General features: G+C 40.4%; 1 protein-coding gene across 5 annotated transcripts in view; it reads left to right on the forward strand.

Moving 5' to 3' along the window:
* The window catches only part of golim4a (golgi integral membrane protein 4a), a 111,683-nt gene extending 91,415 nt beyond the window's left edge, over positions 1 to 20,268 (forward strand). For 3 of the 5 annotated variants that reach the window (XR_004560068.1, XR_004560069.1, XM_034168116.1), the window contains one exon: positions 2,740 to 3,194. Coding sequence is in view for 2 of the 5 variants with exons in the window: in XM_034168116.1 (XP_034024007.1) it covers positions 2,740 to 2,799 (60 nt within the window). In the remaining 3 variants the exon portion in view is untranslated. Of the gene's footprint in view, positions 1 to 2,737; positions 3,195 to 19,588 lie in introns of those variants that run through there. The other 2 variants (XM_034168115.1, XM_034168114.1) reach the window with 2 other exon arrangements.
* Positions 20,269 to 20,769: the final 501 nt, after the last annotated feature.

The following is a 20,769-nucleotide window of genomic DNA, read 5'->3' on the forward strand; positions in this document are numbered from 1 at the left end:
TGTATGCCTCTGGATGACTTAGGTGATATCGCCATGTTATTTTTTCTTTTGCGGCTGTTTCTTCTTTGTCTGCAGAGGATTGAGATGCTTTTAATACAAGCGGCTCTCTTCTGTTTGCAAAGGTTAGCTGTGCGTCTGTTACAAAACTTTTAACAGGTGAGTGCTAAACTAATTTTAAAAACGCTTGTCGCTGTTCAGCTTTGTTTATCGGTTTAAAAGTTATCAGACAAAGATTAATCGGAAGATAATTGGTCCGATAATGGTTTTTAAAGTTATCTAAAAAGATAATCCGATAAAGAAAACATTATCTTCGATAATTATCTGTTATCGGATTATCGGAAGTGTGCCCACCACTGCTTGTTAGCATGATACCTCAAAAACCAGTTGACCAATTTCATTCATATTTAGTATAAGGGTGTACTTCAGTGATCCCCTGACACTCAGTATTACCGATTTGTGGGGGGGTCAACAAGCGGCATCTCCCGATGACTCTTGTTGACCTGTAGAAGTGATATTTCATCTCTTTTAAATATATACGAGGTCTGTTAGAAAAGTATCCGACCTTATTTTTTTTTTTCAAAAACCATATGGATTTGAATCGCGTGTGATTGCGTCAGCCAAGCTTGAACCCTCGTGCGCAAGGACGGCCCACAACTGCTGAGAGCGCAGCGCGCTCCCAGCGGCGATGGACAGGCTGACACCCCGCACAAACAACCAGATCATTTCCAACGTGAAAGCTTTGTTGATCCGGGACCTCGTCTGACTTTCACAAAAAGGCAGAAGATGTGGACATCAGCACTTTTTCCGGCACATTCCACTGTTACAGGAGTTTTTTTTCATGGATAAAGAAGCCGAGGGACGTGCCACGGAGCCATTCATTACACGGGACAAAACCACCTCGGTGTTGGTCTCACAGGACGGCTTAAAGGTGGATTTCAGACGGATTCCGGTTGCTTTCCAGTCGTGTGAATATCCGATTGTGATTGTGCATGAGCTGAACATGCCAGAACATGTCCTGTGAGGCTTCATCACGGCGTTTCTTTTCGCCATGCAGCTCCGCCGCGACACGCGGAATTCATCCGCCTTTGTTTCTCTTTCCATGACAAAAACTCCTGTAACAGTGAAATGTGCCGTTCAATTCTAAACTGGATGCTGTCTTGATCTGGTATGTCCTCTGACTAGCACAGGAATTGTGAAAAGACGTGGACATCAGCACTTTTTCCGGCACATTAAGACAGACGTGCGGAGGAGTTCGGCGCGTCGTGGTGCAGCCGCTCGGCGCAAAGAAACGCCGTGATGAAGCCTCACAGGACATGTTGGGGCTTGTCCAGCTCAAGCTCAATTTCTCGGATATTCACACAACAGAAAAGCAACCGGAATCCGTCTGAAGGCCATCCTGAGAGACCAACACCGAGGTGGTTTTGTGCCATGTCAAGAGCGGCACGGTGGCACGTCCCTCGGCTTCTTTTTCCATGAAAATAAAACTCCTATAATGGTGGAATGTGCCGGGAAAAGTACTGATGTCCACAACGGTTTTTGTTGTTTTACCAAATTCCACCTAAAATTTCTTCCTGAGGATGGCACGATGTAAAATATGCTCATAAAACCTTCTTACTGCTCAATCAGGTCACGATTTCCACATAAATACACAAATTCTTGATCGCTCCTGCTCACAGACTGCAAACCAGGGGTGGATCCAGGTGGAAAGAGTGTGTTGTGGGGAAAAATGCCGTCCATAACACCCCTTGATTAAAGGTCCACTGTTGAAGGCATTTTTCATACTACTTCTGCTTATCATACTGATAATAATAATTTTAACAACTAAAATGTTTACATCACTATTTCTCTGGGTCTAAGTTTTACCACAATTCTGGACTAAGTTTAATTGATGAGCCATATAAAAAATATGTTTAGTTAATTTAACTTTTCTGCATAACTAAAGTGGGATGTGAAGCAATATCATTTTTTTATGTCATGTCTAAGCTCTGGCATTACTGAGTCTGTTTGGGCTTCTAGCTTTAAAATTGGGTCAGCTAGGATGAAGGAAGCCAAAAATATGAAAATGATTACAGCTCTTGTGGTTAATGTTATCAAACAAACATGTAGGTTGTGTTATCAATTTTGGATAAAGGCAAAGAAAAGGTGAAAATATGACAAAGAAAATACAAATGCAACACACATTAAGCAGGACAACTAAATTGTGTTTTGGGGAGCATCAGGCCTTAAGCGGCCACAGACCCCCTGCTGACAGTGGCCCACTTTCACCAAAAAGACACACACACACACACACACACACACACACTTCAGATTCTGGCTGCAAGCCTGACATTTTAATTAGTGTTAAATGAAGTAAAAGCTGTACAAAAGGTGTTCCTTTAAAATGTTTATCCTGAAGTATTTCAATAATGTGTAGGTTAAAGTCTTTCTATAATATGCTGCATTAAAAAGAGCAGCAGTGGTTAGTGAGTAAAATAGTCTTTTCAGCAGAATAATTTACTGTTTTCTTAGCTGTTTCCACCTTGTTTTACCTTAAAACCTAGGGCACAATCACAAAAGGGTTTCTACAAAAAAGTAGATGGTGAACAGCTTATGATTTAGCCATGAAAAAACATTCGGTCAGATTTCTTTTGCTTTAATCCAAGCACACACATTGTTTTTCCCTTGAGCAGGTGGACGGACGTTCATGTAAGTGTGTAAAATGGTTAAGTGTGGTTGCTGTGTGCTTGTGCTGTGCTGCAGGATGATGGAAAGAAACAGGAAGGACAGAAGAAAAATGATCACCAAAAAAGAGGAGCATAATGAGGAAGAAAATTATGAAGAGGAGGAAGTCAAAGACAAAGAATTCAAGGGCAAAGGAACTAATCAGAGAGCAGAGATGTAAGAGTGAAGACAACGTTTGGTTATAGTGCCTTTTCGGCTGCTCGTGGAGCCTTTCGGGATTTCTGTCTTGTTTACCAAAGGAGTGAGAACAGTTGTCTTCTGCTTGTCAGCTAAGTGTGTGTGTGTGTTAAATGCTTGCTTTTGTATGTTGTTCCACCACGGTGGGTTGGACCTCCTTGGCTGACGCTGGGGATTCAGGATTTATACTATTTTTGTTTATCGTTGATTGCTAATCTTGTCTAATTGTGTATATGCCTGGTTATTGTCTGGCAGCAGACAAGTAAACGAATGTACTTTTATCATGTTCTGTCATGTAAAGAAGGCAATATAAATTGTTCTAATTTTCAGACTTTTATACATTTATGCAAGCATTTTTATTTGTTGTAGTGGTCAATATTTCACTTAATCAATCAAGTTTTATTCTATAGCACTTTACAACAGTTTTCACTGAACCAAAGTGCTTTCCAATAGCACCAGCTAGAGATAAAATAAAAAGAAAAGTACGAAAACACAAAACACAATAAGAGCATCCAAAATATAAAAATAGACAAAAAATGTCAAAGCAATTATGTGCAAAAAGCTGCCCTGAACAAGTATGTTTTTAACTTAGCTTTAAACAGAGGCAAGCTATTAATGGACCTCAGTTCAGGAGGTAATGCATTCCACAACTTAGGACCTGCTACTGCAAAAGAACGGTCACCCCATTGTTTGGACCTGGACCTGGGAACCTCAAGAAAGTTTTGGTCAGCAGACCGAAGTGCTCTGACAGGGTTGTGTGTTTTTAACAGGTCACATAAATAAGAAGGTGCAATGCCATTTACAGCTTTAAAAACAAACATTAACAGTTTAAAATCAACTCTAAAACGGACTGGAAGCCAGTGCAGGGAGTAAAGTACAGGAGTGATGTGGCTGTGCTTCCTGGTATTGGTCAACAGGCGCAGCAGCATTCTGGACCAGTTGGAGTCGGTTTAGAGAGCCTTGAGTGATACCAACATAAAGTGCATTGCAATAGTCAATCCGGGAGCTGATAAAAGCATGCATAGCCTTTTCAAGGTCCTTTTGGCATAGCAAGGGTTTGACTTTTGCCAGGAGTCTCAGCTGGAAAAAACTGGCTCTTACCACACTGTCAATTTGTTTCTCAAATTTTAAACAGTCGTCAAACCGCACACCAAGGTTCCTTACCACAGCCCTACGATAAGGAGCCAGGGAGCCAAGATCTGGATCAGAGTTAGTTTTAGCTCCAAACAGAATACACTCTGTTTTGGCTTCATTAAGGTGCAGAAAATTCTGAGCCAGCCAGTCCTTAATATCCTTAAAAAAGCTATGTATGGAGTCCAAAGCACTTGTATTATTAGGCACAACTGGCATATAAATCTGGAGGTCATCGGCATAAAAATGAAACTGAAGATTGTGTTTGGTGATGACTGAACTCAGTGGAAGCATGTACAAAGAGAACAAGAGCGGTCCGAGGATACTGCCCTGGGGCACACCAGTGGTCAGAGGAACTGTGGAGGAGGAGAAGTCATTAACCATCACCCTGAAAGTCCTGTTGGTCAAATAAGACTGAAACCACTCCAAGACAGTCCCCCGGAGGCCAACCTGCTGGGACAGATGTGAGGAGGATTGAGTGGTCCACAGTATCAAACGCAGCTGTTAGATCCAACATCACCAGCAGCACAGGTTTTTTAGAGTCCAACGATAAAAGAATGTCATTTTGTACTTTTAAAAGAGCTGACTCAGTGCTATGTCGAGATCTAAAACCCGACTGAAATTTATCTAAAACAGAGTTGTGTTCTAAAAACAATTGCAACTGATTAAAAACAACTTTTTCTAAAACCTTAGATAAAAACGATAAATTTAACACTGGTCTAAAATTAGATAAAACTGAGGGATCTAGGTTGGGCTTTTTAAGAAGAGGCCTAACCACAGCATGTTTAAAATGGGCTGGAAAAACGTGCATTCCAATCAGTCAGGTTTTTTAATTTATTGGTTGTAATAACTGACAATCAAAAGATGCAACAATTCATGTACCTTCTTGACTGAATTAGTTTCTTACAATAGTTTTAAACTTCTTAAATCTGACACACAATCATTAGTCTGTATTTTTGCAGCTACAAAGACCTTTTTCTTGCTCAGTGTTACGCTGACGTGCCTTTGCATTCTTACAAACCTCTGTTTCTACATTTAGAAATAACATTTCAACGGGATACCGTAGAACATTTCTGTTCCTGTCAAATGATGTAAATTGTATTCAGAGCTAATGCAGTTTTTCCAACAACATTCTTACTGTGTAATGTATATTAAATGATGACAATTTGTAAATTTTTCCACTTGTTATATTTAAAACAAGAAAGTGGGATTTTAATTGTACTGAAACAATCAGTATATGTTCAGAATAAAGATGTTGAAGGGTTTCACACAACTGATGTCCATTTCATACAAAAAAAAATTATATAACATTTATAGTTGAAGGTATCTTATGGAAGCCAGCTTCCGCCATTTCATTAACACAATTTTGACTTATTTAACCAATCAAGCAGCTTATGCTCTTCTGCAGTAGCCTATATAACCTGAAAGCTTTTGACTACCTTACATAAAATGGATGTAATTATAGAGAGCTTTTTCAGGTGTGGTTTCACCATTGATGAGCTCTTGATTTTACTTTGAGTCACATGGTGGAAAAACAAGTTTCCAAACCCTGGAGGAGCATAAGCTGTCTGATTGGTTAATAAGTCAAAAATTAGACAACAAAAAATTCTCACTTTTTTGTGGCTGAAACAGACTTCTATAGTGTCAGTCCTGCTGCAGAAAATACTTTCCGGGAGGTGGAATCAATGTATGGATGACGTGACTGTAGGGCTTAAAGCTGAATGAGGAGTCATTTGCTGTTGGCCTGGATCAAAAAGAAGGCTTAGGCTTGCCGTGAATTTCTGGATTTCCCCATCAGTGCTTCTGTAAGCACTAAAAGACTGTCAGTTGAGATATTTTCTTAAGGATGTTCATGTCTCTGGGTCCTCAGGCTTTGAGAGTGGTAGATGCCATGGAAGAACGTACAGAGTCATGAGGTCAATGGATATGTCTTTGGTTACACTAATAGCTTTGCAGGCGAATGAAGCTCCGTGTTGTTTGGGTCCAGGTGCTTCCTTCAAAAAAAAAAAAAAAAAAGACTATGATGATGAGTCCTTAATGATAACCAGTGACCAAAAACAATGCCTGATACAACTGGTGCAGGGTTTCACTTGAGGGTCTTTGGTTACCACTTGAACACTCTCAAATGACTGCTTACTTACTCAGAGGAGGCGCACTACTTACAGTGGGGCAAATTAGTATTTGATCCACTGTCTATCTTGCAAGTTTTCCCACCTGCAAAGAGTATGGAGGAGTGGACCAAAATCCTTGCTGCAGTGTGTGCAAACGTGATCAAGAACTACAGGAAACATCTGACGGATGGTTGTCTGTTTAGGTAGCTGGTAATCAGGACATGGGGTTATTCTCTGATATGGTGGACGTGACAAAGCTCCCAGATTTGACTTGCCCAACGTTGTTGATTCACAAAGATGCCTGTGGATTTTAAATGTTGCCTGACTACTCGCTGGGTAGCGGTGGAATAACTATTACTTTGGGAGACTGAGATGACTAGTGTTGACCCCAGTGGCTGGGGAAGGGCTGCCACTTAATTTAGGTATGGAACCTTCTGAAGCCAAAATGACTGTGAATCTCAGCTTGATCATCCAGCCACTCTTTAACTCTGCCCTCTAAAAAGAGGGTCTCAGTGGGGTGGAATGATTATCTTACCAACAGTGACCCGATTTGCTTATTAATTAGATTCCATTGTTTGAGATGGGCATAATAGAATTTTGACAAAACTGACAACTGACTCCAAGGCATCTGCTAACTATCAGATGAGTGGCGGAATCTTCCCAATTCTTAGCTTCTTGTTAATTCTGACAGTGTTGAACTAAATAAAACATTTTTTTAAGACTGGTGCTATGAATCATAGAAATAATACAACCCCTGGCAAAAATTATGGAATCACCGGCCTCGGAGGATGTTCATTCAGTTGTTTAATTTTGTAGAAAAAAAGCAGATCACAGACATGACACAAAACTAAAGCCATTTCAAATGGCAACTTTCTGGCTTTAAGAAACACTATAAGAAATCAAGAAAAAAAAGATTGTAGCAGTCAGTAACGGTTACTTTTTTAGACCAAGCAGAGGAAAAAAATATGGAATCACTCAGTTCTGAGGAAAAAATTATGGAATCACCCTGTAAATTTTCATCCCCAAAACTAACACCTGCATCATATCAGATCTGCTCGTTAGTCTGCATCTAAAAAGGAGTGAACACACCTTGGAGAGATGTTGCACCAAGTGGACTGACATGAATCATGGCTCCAACATGAGAGATGTCAATTGAAACAAAGGAGAGGATTATCAAACTCTTAAAAGAGAGTAAATCATCACGCAATGTTGCAAAAGATGTTGGTTGTTCACAGTCAGCTGTGTCTAAACTCTGGGCCAAATACAAACATGGGAAGGTTGATAAAGGCAAACATACTGGTAGACCAAGGAAGACATCAAAGCATCAAGACAGAAAACTTAAAGCAATATGTCTCAAAAATCAAAAAATGTACAACAAAACAAATGAGGAACGAATGGGAGGAAACTGGAGTCAATGTCTGTGACCGAACTGTAAGAAACCGCCTAAAGGAAATGGGATTTACATACAGAAAAGCTAAACGAAAGGCATCATTAACACCTAAACAGAAAAAAACAAGGTTACAATGGGCTAAGGAAAAGCAATTGTGGACTGTGGATGACTGGATGAAAGTCATATTCAGTGATGAATCTCGAATCTGCATTGGGCAAGGTGATGATGCTGGAACTTTTGTTTGGTGCCTTTCCAATGAGATTTATAAAGATGACTGCCTGAAGAGAACATGTAAATTTCCACAGTCATTGATGATATGGGGCTGCATGTCAGGTAAAGGCACTGGGGAGATGGCTGTCATTACATCATAAATAAATGCACAAGTTTATGTTGATATTTTGGACAATTGAAAGGATGTTTGGGGATGATGAAATCATTTTTCAAGATGATAATGCATCTTGCCATAGAGCAAAAACTGCAAAAACATTCCTTGCAAAAAGACACATAGGGTCAATGTCATGGCATAGGGTCAATGTCAATGAGCAGATCTGATTTGATGCAGGTGTTAATTTGGGGGATGAAAATTTACAGGGTGATTCCATAATTTTTTCCTCAGAATTGAGTGATTCCATATTTTTTTCCTCTGCTTGGTCTAAAAAAGTAACCGTTACTGACTGTCACAATCTTTTTTTCTTGATTTCTTATAGTGTTTCTTAAAGTCAGAAAGTTGCCATTTGAAATGACTTTAGTTTTGTGTCATGTCTGTGATCTGCTTTTTTTTCTACAAAATTAAACAACTGAATGAACATCCTCTGAGGCCGGTGATTCCATAATTTTTGCCAGGGGTTGTAGAATCAGAGATTGGTCACCTCTGTGGTACAGGTTGATGATTTTGAAAGTACATCATGAGCCTTGTTTCACTGCTCCATACTAAGCATACTGTGGATTTGTAATTCCCAGTACGACTTCCCTTTGACTATCATGGATTCATACAAAGCAGCTTTTTCCACAAAAAGTATTTCACAATCAAAGGAGAGTACAATGCCCTGTAAAAATGTTTGAACATAACTATGGATGAATGAAAGTGAACAAGCTGCTTTCAAAGTCAAACTAAAGCAAAGAAGGTAGGAGTTAAAACTATCGTAGGCAGGATTTAGGAGCGTTTAACAACAGAAACGGAATATAGTTTTCATAATATCTTTAGGCTCTAAAACTAACTGTAATAATGAATCAATCTGTTTTCATAGCTTTAGAATAAGGCCTTCATATTTACATGGGTGGAGGCCACCATATTGATACATCAAACCAAAAGGGGCACATTCACTCTTCTTGTATTTTTGCATAGTGGCCAGAAATGAACACACAGGTGAGCCCCGTCAACTCGCATGAGTTAGGGTCCACAAAATTTGGCCGCGAGTTATCTGAAACCGCAAGTTAATTAAGTTGACCAAAAAACTTAAAATCAGCTTACCTTGCCATATTATAATAGTTTTAACCATTTCAAACGTGATTCCTTCCTGGATGGTGATGATGATTCTTCATCTGGTGTGGGTTTGGGATCTTTTTCTTCCTCCTCCGGCTGCTGCAGGTGAGAGATAAGGGCTTTATCACTCTGTGTGTGTGTGTGTGTGTGTGTGTGTGTGTGTGCGCGCGCGCTTCATCAGAAGTTTTTGGATGTGTGTGGCAGGTACATGTTTAAATTCCAGCCCAATCTGAACGGGCAGTAAGGAGTGAAACAGTCACGTCCAGAAACTTTGAATCATCAGGAATCTTCCATAGTCGTTCGCCCTCATCACTGACCTGCAGTAGCCGCAGGAGGAAGAAGAAATCATTGTCCAGAATCATCTGCACTGACTATCCCTTGCAAAAACAGTCAAATTGCAAAAATGATTAAAGTCAAAATTTTGGGGTCTTGACTACGAATTAAGCTGAATTGAGACTTACGCATGTGCGAGTTAACGGGACTCACTTGTACATATTGCTTACTACAAAAGAAGGCAAGGAAGCATACAGGTGCTGGTCATATAATTAAAATATCCTGACAAAGTTGATTTATTTCAGTAATTCCATTCAAAATGTGAAACTTGTATATTATATCCATTCATTACACACAGACGGATATATTTCAAATGTTTATTTTAATTTTGATGATTGTAACTGACAACTAATGAAAATCCCAAATTCAGTATCAGAAAATTAGAATATTGTGAAAAGGTTCAATATTGAAGACACTTGGTGGCACGCTAATTAACTCAAAACACCTGCAACAGCCTTTAACTGATGTCCCAGTCTAGTTCTGTTGGCTACACAATCATGGGAAGACTGCTGACTTGACGTCTTGCCTGGTCTAAAGACAAAAAGGGCTGGACTGCTGCTGAGTGGTCCAAAGTTATGTTCTCTGATGAAAGTCAATTTTGCATTTCCTTTGGAAATCAAGGTCCCAGAGTCTGGAGGAAGAGAGGAGAGGCACAGTATCCATGTTGCTTGAGGTCCAGTGTAAAGTTTCCACAGTCAGTGATGGTTTGGGGTGCCATGTCATCTGCTGGTGTTGGTCCACTGTGTTTTCTGAGGTTCAAGGTCAACGCAGCCATCTACCAGAAAGTTGTAGAGCACTTCATGCTTCCTGCTGCTGACCAACTTTATGGAGAAGCAGATTTCATTTTCCAACAGCACCTGCAGACAGCGCCAAAGCTACCAGTACCAACAAATCAAGATGAAATGGAAAATCAAACACGAGAGGGTCTTCTGCAGAAGGCTATTACCTCTAATGAACATTTGTCCCCACCACACATCCTCAATCACATCATCCCTCCTCCTCTATAAGACTCCTTTAATCCACTCCTCATCGTTATGCCTGCACCTGCCCTCCATTTTTTCCCCCTCTACTTCTCCCCAGCTCTTCCTGTCATCATCTTTGCACTGCTTTGACGCTTTGATCTCCCCTGATGGATTGTGGGAGGCTGGAGCAGAGTAACAGGTGCCTCATTACTGTGCTAATAGTTTTTACAGTGACGGGCAGACGAGATAATGCCCTCACATTCCACCTCACAGCTGCCACCGCTGAATTAGCAGCCGTGAGTAATTTTAACTAGCAGATAGGTGACGGCTGTTACCAATCCTTCCCTTCAAAGCCGGTGTCACCGACCGAATGGTCCCCCTAAAAATTGGTCCCCCCTGATGATGCGGTTCACGGATTAACACCTCGTTTCTGCGTCAAACTGCACACCAGTCATCATCTATGTCAGCGACAGATATCTGAAGCTTTAGTACAACAATCATTTCCAATAAATTCACCATTATTTCATCATGAAAGGCAGCAGAAGTGATCAGAGCATTTCAAAGCATCACAGAATTTCGTTGAGTTTCTTAAAATGGCCTCGTTTCTGCTTAAAATTGACTTTTGAATGATTTAAGAGGTTTTACCTTATCATCTGATGGTTAATAATCACATTAATCCATTTGGTTGCTTTGGGTGAAGAGACTCCGTCTCAGATGTGCTGCTGTGGTCTGAAATGACGCATGTGCAGATGCAAAAGGCGGACCGATTTTTAGGGGCGGACCATTCGGTCTGTGACCGGTGCAGGAGTTACTTGTAAGCTAATTGGGGGTGGGGGGGGGATGGTCAGCCTCAACATTTTCTCCTGTTTTATCACTATATTTTTGCAGATGTCATACTGTCGATAGCATCGTGGCTAACAGAAGTGTGCCCTCGACTTTCCTTGGCTGCTGATTGAAGCCAGTGAAGCTTATCACACGACTTCACTGCAGCACTAATGTATCTCATTCATCAGCTGGAGACTTTATCGCCGCCCCCCCCCCCCCACACACACACACACAACATGCAATCATACAAACAATATTCTACACTTAAATGGGTTCCAATGAGGCATGTAAGGTGGTGGAGTTTGTGACTGGCCGTATGCTTGGTAGGTGAATTATTGCCTGCTTGAATCTTGTTTGGATGTGTGTGTGTCTATGCTGTGGTGCATGAGCATGTGTGTGTGATGTTCATACCTGTGTTGTTGTCTAATATCGCATGGAAAAGTGGGCTTGTGTTTCAGATGCAGGATGAAATTGAAACCATTTAGAAGGCACACTTGCAGTGTATGAATTAAACCAGCTCCACTGACAGGAGGGGGCGGTAGAGTGTGCAGCAAGAACGGTGACAACATGCATGCATGCATATCAAAGCAGTTTACAAAAGGACATGCAGTATTATCATATACCTATAAATGATACGCCAATATGATTGGATAAAACACTAAAGAATAAATAGCAATACACCCTTTTTGCAGACGGTTAATATTTTTCATAAAGCCATATTCATTGGTGAACAACTTGATAACTGATAGTACAATCAGTCAATCAATCAATCAATCAGAAAACTTTATTAATCCTGAAGAAAACTCCTTTATATTACAACTGGTCAAATAGAGAAATGAGGAGGAGAATAATGAAAATAACCAAAAAGAAGAAAATGAAAAGATAAATATCCAAATAAGCATTAAAAAATCTCTTTAGCACTTAATGTGAAATTTACCCATAGTAGTATTCATAATATTGCACATAGAAACAATTTATTGCATATTCTGAGAGTGGAAGAGTTTTTGCACATATAAGCAGTTGCAATCATGTTATTATTGCACATTTGAGTAGCATAAAAGGAGAACTAATGAGATATAGTAACAGCTACTGTCGATGAATGGCACAGGGAGGAGTTAACAACTTACTACTCACTCCAGTAGACTGTTTTTTAAACAGGGATTTTCTACCCTTTGTTTGAAAAACATCTCTGTCCATAGAAGATGGAACATACATTGGAAAGCGCTGTCAAGAGCATGCCAAATCAATCTAATGCTGCATTCACACTGGCTATAAGTGACAGAACAAGGAGAAAAGACAGACAGCAAAAGAGTGAAGGATGGATTATTATTTAAACAGACTCACCCCATTTCAGTCAAGTAAATATGAATAATTTGTGTGATATTACAGAGAGAAATTAATGGATAACCTCACAAAACATTTACTGTTTATTCTGCTATCTGTTTTAATAGAAGACTCTGCAAAATGCCACCAAGACTTGTATCTTTCAACGAAGAATAACATTGTGCGTTGGTTACAATGAAAAATGACCACGCCTTAAGCTGCTGTAGACTACGGTAATTCTGCTGAGACGAATGGCATGATGGCTTTTCCTACAGTCAGCATTTGAATGCAGCATTACTGTATAGCCATACCAGCCAATCAAAAGCCTTTTTAAAAAAAAAGAAAAAAAAGACAAAAACTCTTTTTTTTTTCCCTCCCTTATCTACAAGTAAACACTGAAACCGGCTTTTTCTGAAATTCCCAGGACCGGAGTTTTGCAAAAGCTCAGTTTTCAGTGAGCTAAAGCAGTATTTTCATGTGGATGAATGGCCAAAACACAGAGAAAAAGCTACTTTTCACATGTAAATATGGACCAGACATGCATGTGTAGCTGATATAAAGTGTTTTGCAAGATGCAGAGGATTGATTGCACTTGCAGCCCAGTCTCATGCTTTTTTCCATGCTCTCATCACCACGAGTCACATTTTCATGAAGTTTTTTTTTTTTCATTTTACTATTTCTAACCCTCCCCCTTCCCCGAACCATAACCCCCACAGACACCCCCCCCCCACCGCGTCACCTCGTATTTCATGCTCCCTTCACGAAACCACATTTTTTGATGGTATCATGAACCATAGATTTTTTTGTGATGCCATCATGAAATGGCATGAGACTGGGTTGTGCATTTGTGTGTCTGTGACCTGCTGCATCGGGCACAGGGGTCATTATCCAGTCAGTCAGACTCAGGGGAGTCTGGACACTGAATGTTTCATAAGGCAAATGTGCTACTATGGTGAGAGATGTGCAGCGTGCTGCAGATCCAGCACCAAACATGGCAACACATCTGTTAGAGTTGACATTTGGAGGAAAATCAAAACTTGGTTCCTGTTGAGAAGTTGCGTGCGCGCATGCCCACGCACAGTAATAATGGAAAAATTTCTGGCATATTGACATATGTTTTTTATGTTTTGTTTTTTTTTATGAATTTGCAAAAATCTCCAAAACAACAACAACAACAACAAATGCAGGCAAATGCAGTCCCAGAAAATTCCGACTGTGACAAACAAGAAACAGGTGTTGTAAACAAGTCAATGCTGCTAAAAATACAAACTTGCAGAAACAAAGATACTATTCTGACATGGTTTGCACATAAGACATAGCATGTTTCAAGTACACACATATACAGTGAGGGAAAATAAGTATTTGAACACCCTGTGGTTTTGCAAGTTCTCCCACTTAGAAATCATGGAGGGGTCTGAAATTTTCAACTTAGGTGCATGTCCACTGTGAGAGATATAATCAAAAAAAAAAAGAAGAAAAAAGAAAAAAAATCCGGAAATCACAATGTATGAATTTTTAAATAATTTATTTGTATGTTACTGCTGCAAATAAGTATTTGACCCCCTACCAACCAGCAAGAATTCTGGCTGACACAGACCTGTTCATTTTTCTTTAAGAAGCCCTCTTATTCTGCACTCTTTACCTGTATTAACTTTATCATACAACTGAAAAAGAGGTGAGCTGAAGAAAACCTAAGGAGTACTGAGAGAGCAATGTGAGGTCGAATCAAGCCAAGCACAGAGAGACATCCTGTCTGTATCTCGCTGCAGAGAGACGTGTCTGTGTATGGAGGGGCGGGCGCTGTGTATGACTGACCAATCACAGAGCGTGAAGACAGTCAGTTAGCCAATGAGAATTTTGCTTCAGCACGAGCACAGATATTGATGAGTTTTACTCGTATCATGCTTGTACTCGTCAAAAGTGCTTTATCCATACCGGATACTCGTCTGAAATGAGTATCCGGCTCAACTCCAAGTGATATGTTTACCACTGTGTTACATCACCTTTCCTTCTAACAACACTCAGTAAGCATTTGGGAACTGAGGAGAGTAATTGTTGAAGCTTTGTAGGTGGAATTCTTTCCCATTCTTGCTTAATGTGTGACTTCAGTTGTTCAACAGTCCGGGGTCTCCATTTTTGTATTTTGTACTTCATAATGCACCACACATTTTCAATGGGCGACAGGTCTGGACTGCAGGCAGGCCAGTCTCATACTCTTTTACTATGAAGCCACGCTGTTGTAACGTGCAGAATGTGGCTTGGCATTGTCTTGCTGAAATAAGCAGGGATGTCCCTGAAAAAGATGTTGCTTGGATGGCAGCATATGTTGCTCCAAAACCTGGATGTACCTTTTAGCATTGATGGTAACACAGTGGTAAACATACCACTGTCCCAACTTTTTTGAAATGTGTTGCAGGCATCCATTTCAAAAATGAGCAAATATTTGCACAAAAACAATAAAGTTTATCAGTTTGAACATTAAGTATCTTGCCTTTGTGGCATATTCAGTTGAATATAGGTTGAAGAGGATTTGCAAATCAATGTATTGTGTTTTTATTTACATTTTACACAACGTCCCAACTACATTGGAATTGGGGTTGTACAACCCCTGGCAATAATTATGGAATCACCGGCCTCGGAGGATGTTCATTCAGTTGTTTAATTTTGTAGAAAAAAAGCAGATCACAGACATGACACAAAACTAAAGTCATTTCAAATGGCAACTTTCTGGCTTTAAGAAACACTATAAGAAATCAGGAAAAATAATTGTGGCAGTCAGTAACGGTTACTTTTTTAGAACAAGCAGAGGGAAAAAAATATGGACTCACTCAATTCTGAGGAATAAATTATGGAATCACCCTGTAAATTTTCATCCCCAAAACTAACACCTGCATCAAATCAGATCTGCTCGTTAGTCTGCATCTAAAAAGGAGTGATCACACCTTGGAGAGCTTTTGCACCAAGTGGATTGACATGAATCATGGCTCCAACACGAGAGATATCAATTGAAACAAAGGAGAGGATTATCAAACTCTTAAAAGAGGGTAAATCATCACGCAATGTTGCAAAAGATGTTGGTTGTTCACAGTCAGCTGTGTCTAAACTCTGGAACAAATACAAACAACATGGGAAGGTTGTTAAAGGCAAACATACTGGTAGACCAAGGAAGACATCAAAGCGTCAAGACAGAAAACTTAAAGCAATATGTCTCAAAAATCGAAAATGCACAACAAACACAATGAGGAACGAATGGGAGGAAACTGGAGTCAACATCTGTGACCGAACTGTAAGAAACCGCATAAAGGAAATGGGATTTACATACAGAAAAGCTAAACGAAAGCCATCATTAACACCTAAACAGAAAAAAACAAGGTTACAATGGGCTAAGGAAAAGCAATCTTGGACTGTGGATGACTGGATGAAAGTCATATTCAGTGATGAATCTCGAATCTACATTGGGCAAGGTGGTGCAGTTTGTTTTTTGGGGAGGGGGATACCAGTCAGTATCTGGTGTGACCACCATTTGCCTCATGCAGTGCAACACATCTCCTTCGCATCACCTCTCCAACGTGCCAAACGCCAGCAAATGTGAGCATTTGCCCACTCAAGTCGGTTACGACGACGAACTGGAGTCAGGTCGAGACCCCGATGAGGACGACGAGCATGCAGATGAGCTTCCCTGAGACGGTTTCTGACAGTTTGTGCAGAAATTCTTTGGTTATGCAAACCGACTGTTCCAGCAGCTGTCCGAGTGGCTGGTCTCAGACGATCTTGGAGGTGAACATGCTGGATGTGGAGGTCCTGGGCTGGTGTGGTTACACGTGGTCTGCGGTTGTGAGGCTGGTTGGATGTACTGCCAAATTCTCTGAAACGCCTTTGGAGATGGCTTATGATAGAGACATGAACATTCAATACACGAGCAACAGCTCTGGTTGACATTCCTGCTGTCAGCATGCCAATTGCACGCTCCCTCAAATCTTGCGACATCTGTGGCATTGTGCTGTGTGATAAAACTGCACCTTTCAGAGTGGCCTTTTATTGTGGACAGTCTAAGGCACACCTATGCACTAATCATGGTGTCTAATCAGCATCTTGATATGGCACACCTGTGATGTGGGATGGATTATCTCAGCAAAGGAGAAGTGCTCACTATCACAGATTTAGACTGGTTTGTGAACAATATTTGAGGGAAATGGTGATATTGTGTATGTGGAAAAAGTTTTAGATCTTTGAGTTCATCTCATACAAAATGGGAGCAAAACCAAAAGTGTTGCATTTATATTTTTGTTGAGTGTATATCTGATATTTTCACTTAATAAAACTTCAGACATGACAGTAATTTTAAATAACTTGTCCAAAATTTGTTTGGTTAAAATTTGAACCATAAGTTAAAAATGTATGCCTCTGGATGACTTAGGTGATATCGCCATGTTATTTTTTCTTTTGCGGCTGTTTCTTCTTTGTCTGCAGAGGATTGAGATGCTTTTAATACAAGCGGCTCTCTTCTGTTTGCAAAGGTTATAGCTGTGCGTCTGTTACAAAACTTTTAACAGGTGAGTGCTAAACTAATTTTAAAAACGCTTGTCGCTGTTCAGCTTGTTTATCGGTTTAAAAGTTATCAGACAAAGATTAATCGGAAGATAATTGGTCCGATAATGGTTTTTAAAGTTATCTAAAAAGATAATCCGATAAAGAAAACATTATCTTCGATAATTATCTGTTATCGGATTATCGGAAGTGTGCCCACCACTGCTTGTTAGCATGATACCTCAAAAACCAGTTGACCAATTTCATTCATATTTAGTATAAGGGTGTACTTCAGTGATCCCCTGACACTCAGTATTACCGATTTGTGGGGGGGTCAACAAGCGGCATCTCCCGATGACTCTTGTTGACCTGTAGAAGTGATATTTCATCTCTTTTAAATATATACGAGGTCTGTTAGAAAAGTATCCGACCTTATTTTTTTTTTCAAAAACCATATGGATTTGAATCGCGTGTGATTGCGTCAGCCAAGCTTGAACCCTCGTGCGCAAGGACGGCCCACAACTGCTGAGAGCGCAGCGCGCTCCCAGCGGCGATGGACAGGCTGACACCCCGCACAAACAACCAGATCATTTCCAACGTGAAAGCTTTGTTGATCCGGGACCTCGTCTGACTTTCACAAAAAGGCAGAAGATGTGGACATCAGCACTTTTTCCGGCACATTCCACTGTTACAGGAGTTTTTTTTCATGGATAAAGAAGCCGAGGGACGTGCCACGGAGCCATTCATTACACGGGACAAAACCACCTCGGTGTTGGTCTCACAGGACGGCTTAAAGGTGGATTTCAGACGGATTCCGGTTGCTTTCCAGTCGTGTGAATATCCGATTGTGATTGTGCATGAGCTGAACATGCCAGAACATGTCCTGTGAGGCTTCATCACGGCGTTTCTTTTCGCCATGCAGCTCCGCCGCGACACGCGGAATTCATCCGCCTTTGTTTCTCTTTCCATGACAAAAACTCCTGTAACAGTGAAATGTGCCGTTCAATTCTAAACTGGATGCTGTCTTGATCTGGTATGTCCTCTGACTAGCACAGGAATTGTGAAAAGACGTGGACATCAGCACTTTTTCCGGCACATTAAGACAGACGTGCGGAGGAGTTCGGCGCGTCGTGGTGCAGCCGCTCGGCGAAAGAAACGCCGTGATGAAGCCTCACAGGACATGTTGGGGCTTGTCCAGCTCAAGCTCAATTTCTCGGATATTCACACAACAGAAAAGCAACCGGAATCCGTCTGAAGGCCATCCTGAGAGACCAACACCGAGGTGGTTTTGTGCCATGTCAAGAGCGGCACGGTGGCACGTCCCTCGGCTTCTTTTCCATGAAAATAAAACTCCTATAATGGTGGAATGTGCCGGGAAAAGTACTGATGTCCACAACGGTTTTTGTTGTTTTACCAAATTCCACCTAAAATTTCTTCCTGAGGATGGCACGATGTAAAATATGCTCATAAAACCTTCTTACTGCTCAATCAGGTCACGATTTCCACATAAATACACAAATTCTTGATCGCTCCTGCTCACAGACTGCAAACCAGGGGTGGATCCAGGTGGAAAGAGTGTGTTGTGGGGAAAAATGCCGTCCATAACACCCTTGATTAAAGGTCCACTGTTGAAGGCATTTTCATACTACTTCTGCTTATCATACTGATAATAAATTTTAACAACTAAAATGTTTACATCACTATTTCTCTGGGTCTAAGTTTTACCACAATTCTGGACTAAGTTTAATTGATGAGCCATATAAAAAATATGTTTAGTTAATTTAACTTTTCTGCATAACTAAAGTGGGATGTGAAGCAATATCATTTTTTTATGTCATGTCTAAGCTCTGGCATTACTGAGTCTGTTTGGGCTTCTAGCTTTAAAATTGGGTCAGCTAGGATGAAGGAAGCCAAAAATATGAAAATGATTACAGCTCTTGTGGTTAATGTTATCAAACAAACATGTAGGTTGTGTTATCAATTTTGGATAAAGGCAAAGAAAAGGTGAAAATATGACAAAGAAAATACAAATGCAACACACATTAAGCAGGACAACTAAATTGTGTTTTGGGGAGCATCAGGCCTTAAGCGGCCACAGACCCCCTGCTGACAGTGGCCCACTTTCACCAAAAAGACACACACACACACACACACACACACACTTCAGATTCTGGCTGCAAGCCTGACATTTTAATTAGTGTTAAATGAAGTAAAAGCTGTACAAAAGGTGTTCCTTTAAAATGTTTATCCTGAAGTATTTCAATAATGTGTAGGTTAAAGTCTTTCTATAATATGATGCTGCATTAAAAAAGAGCAGCAGTGGTTAGTGAGTAAAATAGTCTTTTTCAGCAGAATAATTTACTGTTTTCTTAGCTGTTTCCACCTTGTTTTACCTTAAAACCTAGGGCACAATCACAAAAGGGTTTCTACAAAAAAGTAGATGGTGAACAGCTTATGATTTAGCCATGAAAAAACATTCGGTCAGATTTCTTTTTGCTTTAATCCAAGCACACACATTGTTTTTCCCTTGAGCAGGTGGACGGACGTTCATGTAAGTGTGTAAAATGGTTAAGTGTGGTTGCTGTGTGCTTGTGCTGTGCTGCAGGATGATGGAAAGAAACAGGAAGGACAGAAGAAAAATGATCACCAAAAAGAAGAGGAGCATAATGAGGAAGAAAATTATGAAGAGGAGGAAGTCAAAGACAAAGAATTCAAGGGCAAAGGAACTAATCAGAGAGCAGAGATGTAAGAGTGAAGACAACGTTTGGTTATAGTGCCTTTTCGGCTGCTCGTGGAGCCTTTCGGGATTTCTGTCTTGTTTACCAAAGGAGTGAGAACAGTTGTCTTCTGCTTGTCAGCTAAGTGTGTGTGTGTGTGTTAAATGCCTTGCTTTTGTATGTTGTTCCACCACGGTGGGTTTGGACCTCCTTGGCTGACGCTGGGGATTCAGGATTTATACTATTTTTGTTTATCGTTGATTGCTAATCTTGTCTAATTGTGTATATGCCTGGTTATTTGTCTGGCAGCAGACAAGTAAACGAATGTACTTTTATCATGTTCTGTCATGTAAAGAAGGCAATATAAATTGTTCTAATTTTCAGACTTTTATATACATTTTATGCAAGCATTTTTATTTGTTGTAGTGGTCAATATTTCACTTAATCAATCAAGTTTTATTTCTATAGCACTTTACAACAGTTTTCACTGAACCAAAGTGCTTTCCAATAGCACCAGCTAGAGATAAAATAAAAAGAAAAGTACGAAAAACACAAAACACAATAAGAGCATCCAAAATAGAATAAAATAGACAAAACGTGTCAAAGCAATTATGTGCAAAAAGCTGCCCTGAACAAGTATGTTTTTAACTTAGCTTTAAACAGAGGTAAGCTATTAATGGACCTCAGTTCAGGAGGTAATGCATTCCACAACTTAGGACCTGCTACTGCAAAAGAACGGTCACCCCATTGTTTGGACCTGGACCTGGGAACCTCAAGAAAGTTTTGGTCAGCAGACCGAAGTGCTCTGACAGGGTTGTGTGTTTTTAACACGTCACATAAATAAGAAGGTGCAATGCCATTTACAGCTTTAAAAACAAACATTAACAGTTTAAAATCAACTCTAAAACGGACTGGAAGCCAATGCAGGGAGTAAAGTACAGGAGTGATGTGGCTGTGCTTCCTGGTATTGGTCAACAGACGAGCAGCAGCATTCTGGACCAGTTGGAGTCGGTTTAGAGAGCCTTGAGTGATACCAACATAAAATGCATTGCAGTAGTCAATCCGGGAG

Source organism: Thalassophryne amazonica, chromosome 4 (assembly GCF_902500255.1).
Source record: "Thalassophryne amazonica chromosome 4, fThaAma1.1, whole genome shotgun sequence".
Classification (NCBI taxonomy): domain Eukaryota; kingdom Metazoa; phylum Chordata; class Actinopteri; order Batrachoidiformes; family Batrachoididae; genus Thalassophryne; species Thalassophryne amazonica.